This window comes from Carassius auratus, chromosome 16, assembly GCF_003368295.1.
Source record: "Carassius auratus strain Wakin chromosome 16, ASM336829v1, whole genome shotgun sequence".
In the NCBI taxonomy this organism is placed as follows: domain Eukaryota; kingdom Metazoa; phylum Chordata; class Actinopteri; order Cypriniformes; family Cyprinidae; genus Carassius; species Carassius auratus.
Genome location: NC_039258.1, coordinates 22,338,509 through 22,350,648, shown reverse-complemented (window position 1 = coordinate 22,350,648; position 12,140 = coordinate 22,338,509). Strand labels below are relative to the sequence as shown.

At 37.2% G+C, this 12,140-nt stretch overlaps 2 protein-coding genes across 5 annotated transcripts in view; one reads left to right on the top strand and one right to left on the bottom strand.

Moving 5' to 3' along the window:
- ibtk (inhibitor of Bruton agammaglobulinemia tyrosine kinase) overlaps positions 1-3,080 on the bottom strand; it is a 28,311-nt gene extending 25,231 nt beyond the window's left edge. For 3 of the 4 annotated variants that reach the window (XM_026284769.1, XM_026284771.1, XM_026284772.1), the window contains exons 1-3: positions 2,919-3,080; positions 1,099-1,930; positions 9-105 (exon numbers count right to left, since the gene is read on the bottom strand). In XM_026284769.1, the coding sequence (XP_026140554.1) occupies positions 9-105; positions 1,099-1,422 (421 nt within the window). In that variant the 5' untranslated portion in view covers positions 1,423-1,930; positions 2,919-3,080. Of the gene's footprint in view, positions 1-8; positions 106-1,098; positions 1,931-2,502; positions 2,856-2,918 lie in introns of those variants that run through there. The other variant, XM_026284770.1, reaches the window with a different exon arrangement.
- Positions 3,081-3,930: 850 nt separating this feature from the next.
- On the top strand, positions 3,931-6,160 carry tpbg (trophoblast glycoprotein). The gene is made up of 2 exons (XM_026284767.1): positions 3,931-4,056; positions 4,125-6,160. The coding sequence occupies exon 2, from the start codon at positions 4,425-4,427 to the stop codon at positions 5,571-5,573; it is 1,149 nt and encodes a 382-aa protein (XP_026140552.1). The 5' UTR covers positions 3,931-4,056; positions 4,125-4,424; the 3' UTR covers positions 5,574-6,160.
- The last annotated feature ends 5,980 nt before the right edge of the window (positions 6,161-12,140 follow it).

The window sequence follows — 12,140 nt, the reverse complement described above, 5'->3', positions numbered from 1 at the left end:
TTGATTACCGGTGTTTCTGAAGACCACGTGAGCTGGGCGGTCCTTCATGGTGAGGTCTAGGGCAGAAAGACCCTCCTTGTCCTGGATGGACAGTGCTCCACCACGCTGGAACATGAACATATAAACAATTAAAGAAAGTCATACAAACCAATAAACCACTGGAGTGGGGAGGGAAAGATGACGCTGTTCTAGAGAAATCTGGTGTCAATCTCAACAGTAACTGACTCGTGGATCACCCCGGCCAATTAATCAGCCATTATTTGATCATTTTCAGATTACTGGCCCATGAATGTAATACCCAGTTGGCCCAAATTAACAGACGTGGGCTATCACTAATATGACCGTTCCAAAATCGGCCAGTTTGGATGGGAAAAGCAAACAATTTTAACAGGTGAAGTGTGCACAGTGCTGCCAATCTGCGGTTTGCCTGAGGAATTGGGCTTCTTTAACACTGTATCAACAGGTTGTTTTACATGTTCATGGGTTGAAGTGATATTCCCAATTTTGGGATATTAAGCCCCTGCAACGTGAATTTTACCTGGGGAACATTGCCATAATTTTATTTTACCCCCCAGAATTACTCAACTCAACTTTATTTATAAAGCCCTTTCAACACCACAAGTGGAACCAAAGTGCTGTACAGAAAGTATATTAGATATACTTTCTGATATACTTTCTAATTAGATTAGATTTTTCGGGGGGACCCAGCTCGAAAAACCACTGGGCTAAATTTGAGCAGCAATTGGGCGGGTTTTGTTGTGAAAACCTGGCAACCCCGAGTGTGCAGTTTCTGTGCCTCTATAATAATCATAATAATAATAATAATAATAATAATTTATATAGCACTTTTCTGGGTATTAGAAACACCAAAATAAACTGCAATTCTATGTTACATTTTTTGCACATCATCAAGACTGCACTTATTTAATATTTCCCAATATTACATTATTATTATTTTTTGTAATAGACTTTCTTTTATATACAAAAAAAATCTTTAAAAATCGGCATTATCCTGACAATGGGTCACCTCAGACTTCTTTCTAAACACTGTACTGGCAGCAGTCAGTGAAACACCTGTATTACTGAAGCAGTGCTCACCTTGATGAGCCCCATGAGGCAGTGGATTTGCCCGTAGAAGGCGCTGCGGTGCAGTGCGGTCCACCCAGACTCCTTGTCCTTCGCCAGCATGTCTGCGTGTTTGCTGTCCAGGAGCCACTGAAGCAGGTCACGCTTCCCCAGAGAGGCCACGAGGTGCAGAGCGGTGCGTCCAAACTCGTCCCGCAGGGAGGATGCATTGTGACAGTGGACAGACAGGAAGCCCCGCAGACGGCCCTCCGAGCCGCTGGTCAAAGCGGCGATCACTTCCTCCGCGTGCCTCACAGAGCGGCACTTCGGTGTGCAGTCTGGGCTTCCCAAACTCATTTTAGCTTCCCAGCCGCTAAGTTACAACCCCAAAAAACCCAGAACACCCACAAGCTTGTGCTTTAACTTCACAGATTAACACAGAAATTAATTTCTCAAACAACTGCAATAAATTAAAGAAAACACAATAAAAAAAACTATATTTAGGTTTCAGGTTCTGTGAATTCAGGGCGCTAGAATTGTGCGTGTGTTGATGTTCCACAGCACCCTAGCGGCCCCACGAGTGAAGATCTAGCTCATCTCAACACATCGCGTCTACAACACATCCCACAAAACCTTTGGCACATTCATTAGCATCAAAGAAAATACTCATTTCTCTGTACAGAAACATACAAATATATACCAGTTTTCTCAACAAAAATAAATAAGTTAATTTAGTAATATATCTATATATCGTATTTTACAAAAGGCAAATCGTGTCCATTCAAGAGTCCATCAACTTTGAGGGGAAAGTCTCCTTCCCCCCAAAACGCTCCACCGTTCAAGCCTCCATAATTGCAAAAGGTCCCTGAAAAGAAAGAACGGTTTTCAGATTAATATCAGTATTCATAATACAAAAATGTCACCAATTAAACAGCCAAATTCATGAGATCATACAAAGCTGTGCCTTCATTTATGACTTGGCTGAAAAATTATAAAATTTTACTAGCCTGAAAACAAACATAAAGCACTCAAATTAGTTATGTTTTATGTAAAATTATACATAACAGTTTTTTTTCTTTAGTTATGGCTGTGTTTTTATTTGATTAATTTTTTTTAAATAAATAAAATAAATAAATCTTGCTTTTTAAAAATAAAAATAGTTTATCTGCTAACAGTATTAGACAGTGGGCTTCACAAATCAATGCTCATGTTATAAGATTGGGTCTAAGCCAAAACATTATATATATATATATATACACACACACAACACTGGCATTAGAAAAGTAGTAATAAAACTTCTTCAGTAGTAAGTAGTCAAATAAATACCGTAAACAAACAAATGTTTACGGAATAATGCAGTTAGGGTTAGTGTAACCTTCAAACCTGTTAGTTAATAACAAAAATAACGAAGAGTGCACACACTTGAAGAAACATTACCTAGTGCACTTCCAAACAGCCCCACCATCAGATAAATATGGCTTCAACCATCTTACTGCATCCGTTTTTGGACATTACTAATTATTTTGTGATCATAAATGTGTTTAAATCTCAAATAACTGAGGAAATGATTCAGTTCAACCCGTTTGTTAACATCTGGAGGCCACAAAGCTTTCTCTCATTAACTGTAACGTCAGTCAGAGACATTTCACTGACAACCAAGCGACTCTCTGAGATCACGCTGTAATATCTAGTGGAAATAATTAAGGATTAAAACACATTTGACACGATAATGGGTGAGATCTGTCCTGAAGTGTGTTCTGAGTGACTGACACATCATCGTCATCATATTTCTGACCCATATCTACTGAACTCTGTGCTGAAACACTGCCAGAGCGCTGATCTCTCTCGCTCACCTGACGCTAGATGAAAGAGAAGCCCATGTTTGTGTTGTCCCCAATAAGACAGATCCACAGAAACATCTTTAAAGGAAACACTGACGAGTTGCAGCAAATATGTTGCAGTAGAGTTAGTCGGTTAAGTAAGAGCTAGAGGTGTAGACGCATGAGTAACACGAATTCTGATTGGCCCTTCGGCATCTATCATCCTTACATTTCATTGGACAGTTCAACTTGCAGACTTGTATCGTTATTTGTCATTGGACGGCTCGGGTGTAAAAAGGACTTCGCAGTTTGCGCTTTTGACACAAACATGTCTCATTTTATTGTAAACATTCCAGTTGTTTATGATTTTGCGCATATCTTGTTGACGGACTATATTGTAAAATGGTTGCTAGTGTCATGGCGAGTTGACAAGGGAGTCCCTTCTATTGCGTCAGCTTAGTGGGGGCGGGGCTTACGGGGCATACCTAACGAGTCACATGACTCATTATCATATTATAATTTGTTACAGTTTAATATTTTAAGATGTTACAATATTCAGTTCCATTACTGTGATATTCAGTTCCATTACTGTGATATTCATTTAATTATTATTATTATTATAATTATTATTATTATTATTATTATTATTATTATTATTATTATTATTATTTGTATACGTATATTGCTTTGGCAATATTGTATCATCCATGCCAATAAAGCAGTTTTGAATTTAAATGAATTAAATTGAATAGATAGATAGATAGATAGATAGATAGATAGATAGATAGATAGATAGATAGATAGATAGATAGATAGATAGATAGATATTTTTAAATGCATAATAAAAGCTTGACACTCGTATTTATTGGTTGTGTCGTGTTTATAATGTTTTATATCTAGAATGTGTAAATAATAGTTTATTTACCTGCAGATTCCCGTAAAAGAATGTACTATTTGGAAAACGTCACAGCTCTGCTGGATTCTGCTGGCTCGTGTGTGGTCCCTGACGCCCCCTGTTTGCTCGTGATGGTTCAGTCCAGTGAACGGCGCTCAGTGTGGATCCGGCGAGCGGCGGGGGAGAGTCATTACAGCCGTCGCAGCGGGACGGGGAGTGAGATGCTGAGCCCCGAGCCTTACGCACGACAAGACACGGCGAATCACACGACTACAGGTTTGTTGAACTACGGTGTCTTTCTAAAATATAAGGGACTTTAATAACAACTCGGACTTTTCGGACAGGATTCGGTCGAAGGATTGGGAGAAACTACCTTTGAAGAAACTCGTTTTTTGAATTCTGGATTTAAAAAAGAAGTGACGATACAGACGCACAAAGTGACGGAATCATAATAAACGCATCTCGGATCGTTAAAAGTTCGAAAGAGTTAAAGTTAATGAGTCCAAGGAGTTATCTTGAATGAAAGAACAAAGAAAAATATATGAGATTTTTACGTTAAACGGTTGTTTGAGAAGCGCGAACACGTTGCTTTCATCTCTGTGGAGAGAAATACTTTCCCGCCGTTTGATTTACATCGCTTCAGAATGTCAGATTTTGGATTACTGCATTTGCTTCAACTTCAGAGTAAACAAAGGGGCATGTGTAACCTGACTCTCTGTGTTTTACTCTTCCTGACGTGTCCCTGCTCGTCCTTATCTTCATGTCCTGCCCAGTGTTTGTGCGAAGCCACGGTGGTGAACTGTGTTAGCCAAAACTTGAAATCAGTCCCACAGCCCCTTCCAGAAAACACCACCGTGCTTAACATCAGTGGGAACGATATAAGGAACCTGAACAAAGAATCTTTCCCCAGGCCGCTGGAACATTTAACACACCTTTATGTGTCTGGAAGCCAAGTGGAGAAATTAGACTCCATGGTGTTTAAAAACTTGCCAAGTCTGCGTTTACTTGACCTCAGCAACAACAGGATTTCACAGTTCAGCGTTGAGGCTTTACCTCAAGACAACAAGATTGAGGTTCTAAACCTCAGCAAATCCTTACACAATCACTCCTACATCGGTGTGTTTGCAGATCTTTTCAATCACAGCCTGCCCAAAGTTTCTCATCTCGATTTATCCAGTAATGACCTGGTGCTCTTTCCAGAAGGCATATTCACAGGTTTGTTGGACCTCACTGTTTTGGATTTGAGGAACAACTCCCTTGTTATAATCAGGAATGATACATTGTGCAGTCGGGGACTTAAAGAGTTGGACTTACGAGACAATGCGTTGAAAGTCCTGCCCAACGTGACCCTAGAGAAGCTCAGTTCGTTCCCTGATTTGCGAGTCAGACTCGCAGGAAACCCCTGGCGCTGTGATTGCAATATTGAGGAAATGTTGATTTGGTTGGCCAAACATGAGTTAGTGGTAGACATATTAAACCTTACCTGTTCTGATCCGGCAGAACTAAAAAATGTCCCACTTTCACACCTGGAACAATCACAGCTCTCGTGCTGGAGTAACGCAGGAGATGCGATGAACCGTGCGCTGGAGCCCTCCTATGTGTTCTTGGGGATGGTTCTTGCCCTCATTGGGGTCATCTTCCTTCTGGTCCTTTACCTTAACAGGAAAGGGATCAAGAGGTGGATGTACAATATCCGTGACGCGTGCAGAGATCATATGGAGGGATACCATTACAGATACGAGATCAACTCAGACCCACGGCTAGCCAACCTCAGCCTCAACTCCGATGTGTGAAGAGACACATTTGGAGAACTGGCTTGTACAACTGGCACGCAATGATCGGACGCTAGCTTTGCATGAATACATATATAACTGTAGAGGTTTGCAGTGACATGCATTCTTTTACGTCGGATAGGAAGTTAACTGGATTTTGCAAGCATCAACCCTGTTATGTCATTTATATATGCTGGTGTGTTGCTATAATGTTGTCCAGTGACGCATGAATCAAGAACATCAAGTGCATACGTTTAGAATTCATATTTAATTTTTTATAAAAGCACAATGGATGGGACTGTGGAGGGAGTCTGTTTTTCAGTTTTTCTGATGAAATCTGATATTACAGAGTAACCTGATGTCAGAACAAACTGTAATGTTGTTGTTATTATTATTTTTATAGCTTAGTTAATTTCTTCTGCAAAAAAAAATATTCAAACTGCCATGCATGTATTTATGTATTTTTTTAATCAATGTAAAATTATGGCAATATCCACTTTTTTTATGATGAGTTATTGGTTTTTATATTTACATTTACATTTGTTGGCTGGACATAGATTAACTCTTTTCTCGGGGGATCCCTGTTGAATTAAAGGTCTTGCACTGATCTTTTCTCTCCAGTCCAGTGATTTTAGTTTCAGACTGTATTACCATTAAAGAAGAGACATACTTTTTATATATGTATATAATACTTTTAGTATTTTTTTTTTTTTTTAATGATTGCTACTGAGATTATTTTTGCATTAAAAATCAGAACTTGAATTGCTTCCTTTTGACGTAATCATTAGATTACTACAGTAACAGCACAGCATGCATTATGCATATTTGATCATTTAAATAATATTAAACTGAATAACATTATGTATTAAACTGAACATGCGTCTATCTCACATACCCCCAGCATCATATTATGGAAGACTATACATTTTTCAAAGCTGTTTGTCATCCTTCAGGCCGTGAGGATAGACCACGGTAAAACAGGACCTTACACCTACTCAAGGTGCTAAAGCTGCAAACATTTGCATAACATTCAAAAACATCTGTTTGGGATGGGCCTGCAGATCCCAGCATAATATTAAAACGACAGTCCTGAGAGACATTCATGCAACATCAATCATGACTGATCATTTCCAGAAACAGATTTAATAGCCAGCATTTAGTAGCTTGTTATTTGTGATGTTTATGCTTGAGAAGCACTGAAATCCAAATGGGCTTCTTAATGAACATTTCCTGGTCTCGTCGGGCATGTTATTCCAAAGAAAAGCAATTTGTCTTCATTTTCATCAAAGCGTAATCATTTTGCCATCTCTCTCAGTTGACATCACAAATGCCTCCGCTCTAAATCACCTCACTTTTTTACAGAGCAGTTGTGATTCAATCAATTTCTGACTGAAATTTTGTTGTTGTTGAGAATTAAAATTAAAAACAGCATTTTACACTGACTTGAGCCATAAGATTTGCTCTCATAGGTTGAAATCATTGTTTTTCTTTTCATAGCACTCAGGCAATTGTTGGTTATTAAACAATGAGGCAAAATAATATTTGGAATGCAAAAGGCAACTGAAATTATGTAAACAGAACTACATAATGGTCCTGAATGTGAGATTTCATATTTAAGACTAATGATAAAACTGTTCGCAGAACCTGAGCTGAATGCTATATGAGATACTTGTGGCCCATCCAAACAAGAGAGCAAACATACATTTAATCTCCATTTAACCTTGTGTGACTACATGTCATTTGCTCTCTTTTAGCTTTGAGTGTTAATGTGATGTACTGTAGCTGAACACATAAAATATTATAATTTTTTTTTTATCTGCTGTAGATTTATAGTGATTTGCTTTTGAACTGCATTGCAGGTTTGTCATGACTTGATCTTTGACGAGGTCGTACATGCATTATTCATTTAGCATTCAAGGAATGTAATGTATCAGTATGTGTGTTACCTGGGAATTGCACCCTTGATGGCATTGCTGTTGCTAAGCAGGCAAACGGCTTCCAGAATAAGGTAAGTAAAATATGTTTCACATCTGAAAGAAACTCCACCTGAAAGGTTTTTTTTTTTTTTAAAACACCGGACCCGAACAATTGGCATCATGCAATGCGTTGACCAAGCATTCAAATTTGTGTAATTGCATGGTATATTTGTGGCCTGGTGTGTTTGCATTATAACCTCACATGTTTGTTTCTGGTCTATTCAGATTTGGCTGATTGGTGTTTTAAGTTACTACTACTAAGTTCTCCCAATTTCAAGTCTTGCATGGTAAGCTTGAGTACCAGCGCCGTCAGCTCTGTTCGATGGTTTGGCTCCAGATCTGAGCAGGAGCTCAATGGTTGTATCAGATGCAGCTCTTTGCGTTGGGTTGACTCTTGCAGCCGATGACACTCCAAGGAATCGCCACACCTTCCCTAGAGGACCGGGCTCGTTCGCCTCTCTCCAGGGAAGGAACAGGTGCTTGCTATCTCACGTTTCCACGGCAACAATCTCGACCTCATGCGCTCGCTGTGGAGCGGGTGACTCTCGGCAGACTTTTATTAACTATGTAACTCAGACATGCTTGGCAGGGCAGGTGTAATTTGATGGAACAATAAAGGCGGGAGAACCTTTAAAGGAGGGCTGGTGCTGGTGCCATTGCAGCCTCTTAATAACCCATATAGACTCCATATAGATGAAAGCAGGATTGGATATTTCAGCCAACTGAGACCTTTTCTCCAAACTCTACAACTTTTGAATCTGCTATGTGTTTCTCATTTTAGAAATCTGTTTTCTTGAAACTGCTTCTCTTGCATCACTTCCAGCTGCTTTTGCTCCAGACTGTGTTGACACCTGTTTTCCAACTGATGTTTTAACTGTCCATCCATTCATTTTTAATATGTAGCCTGCAGCATCAGACTGACATTCACTTTTATTATTATTTAATTGCAGGGCTTGCCAAGGCTCACACAGCATTGAAATGGCACAGAGTCTGATCCACTCTGCAGCTTATCCACCCCACAGAAAGAGTCTTCTCACTGATACAGTGACCAACCATATTCTGTTTTGTGGTAAATATATTGCAATCATAAGTGGGCATGAAAATATAGTCAACATGTGAAGTGGTTCAAAACCTTTCGTCAAAGTTGTCCTAAAATCAAAACAATTCCCAATCTTTAACTTATCCACTTCAAATGTTGACTGCTGTACTACTTTAATTAATGGCATGGCAGTCCCCACAAATTGTTGCACAAATCAAATGGAATATCTGGATTTTGTAAGCAATTTTTGTCCATTGAAAGCCAACAGGTACTGATGATTACACAAACATAACTTAGGCCCTCACAGGTTGTTATACCAAAGCTTATGATGTAAAGTCTCCTCGTCCACAATGGCCAAACACATAGAGGAGTGAAAGAACTATTCAGTTAGTCAGCAAAACCCCAATTAATTTGGTAAAAGTAAAGAGTATAATTTCTGTGCCATTGGCGTCATTAAATAGATTTAAATAGAAATGATAGAAATTAACTATAAATAACAAACTTCCATTCTCCCAAACACTCGCCCTGTTGGACAAACAGGTAGTTTTGTTGTTACTTGCTTTTCCCGGGTACTATAATGATTGAATTTAACATGCTACAATTTTAATTTAAACTTAATAGTTACCCATATACCTGCAGTAATGTACCCAAAACTATGTAGACTATAAACAATTAAAAAAATTATAAAAATACTGATTTACTGTGCTATTTATTATCAAAAATCTTTTTTTAGGGACAGTTTTTCCTCAGTAGGGTAATGCATGTAGAACCATATTCCAGTGTTTACAGAAAAACATTCTTCATCTTTAAAGTATTGCAAAGTTACGAGGATTCAGATTACGATAATGCGTTACTGGCTAGATTTTCTGCAGTCTCCACAAATAATTTGTTGGTTCAAAAAGCGTCTTAACAGATCATTTGATCATATTATCCACATTTTATCATTGCTATCATCTACCTGTTGTGTTCTGAGGAAGGATAATGATAAATATGACAAAATACTGCTACTTATAAAGCACTTAGTAAGTCTAGTTTTTTACTGTTTGATCTTCTATCATGCCAGAATCTGGTACACTCATAGTTACAAAATCTTCTCTGGAACAATCTGGAAATGTCTGGGACTCACACTTACTTTCCAGACTCTAGATTATTTATTATTATTTTTTCTTAATCTTGTAGTTAGATTCCATTAGATCTGAGGAATCACTATAAAAATAAATATCACTCATGCAACATTCACATCTCTTTTCTTCTAATGCCTCTGAATATCCATACCAATATTCATAATACTGTGTTAGCCAGGTGTGCACAAACACACAAGGAATTTTTTAAGGTGCTCCTGGAACATACATACATGCATACACATCTGACATGAGGACAGACAAAAACAACAACAACATTTAAATAGTAAGACTTAACAATAAATGATGTGTACGAATCTGGAACAGTAGTAGGTCCATATATTAATTTTTTTTAATGTGAAGTAAAAGCATGTACTGTATGAAACCTGTTAGAAAATATAATAATTTGTATATATTAACATATCTTGAACATACAAATACTTGTGTAATATGTACATGTATATCCATCTTAAAACCCATTAAAACATGTTGATTTATAAATGATAAACATTTGTATTTAAAAATGATTTTAAAAAACATACTGTTTTATGTATATATGTTATAATGAAGTTGTGTAAATATAAATAAAATAGTTGACCTATATAATAGTAGAAGAATTCATTGTGAATCATATTGTCGATTATTAACATATAGGCCTACAATGTATGTTTTAAACTTATAGCTCTTCAACTTTCCAGAGAATATGCGTATGCAAAAATTCTATATCATCTTAAAGGTAACATACATGCAACTCCACTCCAGATATAGTTATTATTATTAAAATGTTTTTAACTTAGTTTATTTATTATTTGTAAACCCCTATTAGATAAATTATTTTAAAACCTATGGGTAGATCTTACGGCACCCATAGCAAATCAGACTTTTGGGGTTTGACATAATGGCTGCAGCATTCTACATTTGCAAGAATGTATTTTAAAGTAAACTGGTCTGATTAGGGAATGTTTTTGAGTTGAACAAACTAGTCCTCCTGACCCATTTAATGTAAGCAGAGCTGTACGGTTGGCACAAATGGCACAAGAGCCCTCAACCCACTGTCAAGTACTGCACTGATAGCCACATGCTCTGGCCACATTTCTAGGGTCCTGTGCGTCATGTCATGTATTTAAGATTTCTATTTTAAATTGAACTTGACTGCATGAGACCAACACATTAACCTTTAAAGTGTGATAGTACAGTACATGGTGTTTCAGCGAGAATCAGATCCTGTGGAGGTGCATTTATAAAAAAACACTGCCTGTTGTCTTTAATTTACAAAATTGAGCTATAGTCTTTAAGTATACATGATATGACGCGTTATCAGGTTTTGAAGAATTGTGCGTCACCTCTGTCTTTTATTGTTAATGCACAGCACCAAGGCAAGTTGTAGTCTGATTACCATGTATATGAGCCTACAATCACATTATTCCTGTGAAGTGCTGTCAAACAATTATTTGTGATTAATCTCATCTAAAATAAATGTTTTTGTTTAAATAATGTGTGTCTACTGTGTATATTAATTCCTTGTATGTATGTGTGTGTGTGTGTGTGCTGGTCAGGGCCGTGCACAGACCTTTTGAGGGGCATGTGCTGAAACTGAAAAAGGGCACCCCCTCCCTTTTTTATATCAATTATATATATTCTCTTTTTTAGCTATTCTGTTTGGTTTCATAAGCTAATTTGTATTATTTGGTTAACATTTTTATGAATGACATTGAGAAGAGGGGAAGGTGAGCAATGAGTCAAGTATTTTTGACTAACTTTTTTGAAATATAATTTAAGTAATTATGTCCAACACTACGGTACAACTCAATTCCAGATTATAAGAAACTATAGCCATACCGTTACTATAACATATCCAACATGTTTCCGCCTACCTGGCAAAAATTTGATACTGTGGTGGACCAGGTATGTTGGTTTCTTCAAGATCTCCTATTCACTACACTTTCCCTAAAATAAGCCAGCAATTAAAAAATAAATAAAAATAGTGTGAAAAGTACAGTTGCAGTGAAAAGCATTTCTGAAGGATCACGTGACACTGAAGAGTACTAACTGCAGTAATGATGCTGAAAATTCAGCTTTGATCACAAAAATAAATTACATTTTAAAATATATTCAAATAGAAAACAGTTATTTAAAATTGTAAAAATATTACACTATATTACTGTTTTTGCTGTATTTTGGATCAAATAAACGAAGCCTTGGAATGAATCATGAATTACATTCTGCATGATAAAATATAAAGATTTCACAGTGATCTTCTGTAATTTTTTTTAGTTACTACTACATTACTGTAGTAAAACCATGTTTTACTACTTTTTATACAGAGAGTATACGGAGAGTATACCATAACATGATTATCCTAAATGTAAAAAAAATTAAGTGTATCAGCAATCATAAATCAAAGAAGAAATTTCTTAGAAATATAGTTATCTAGGTGACGAGGATCACTCGC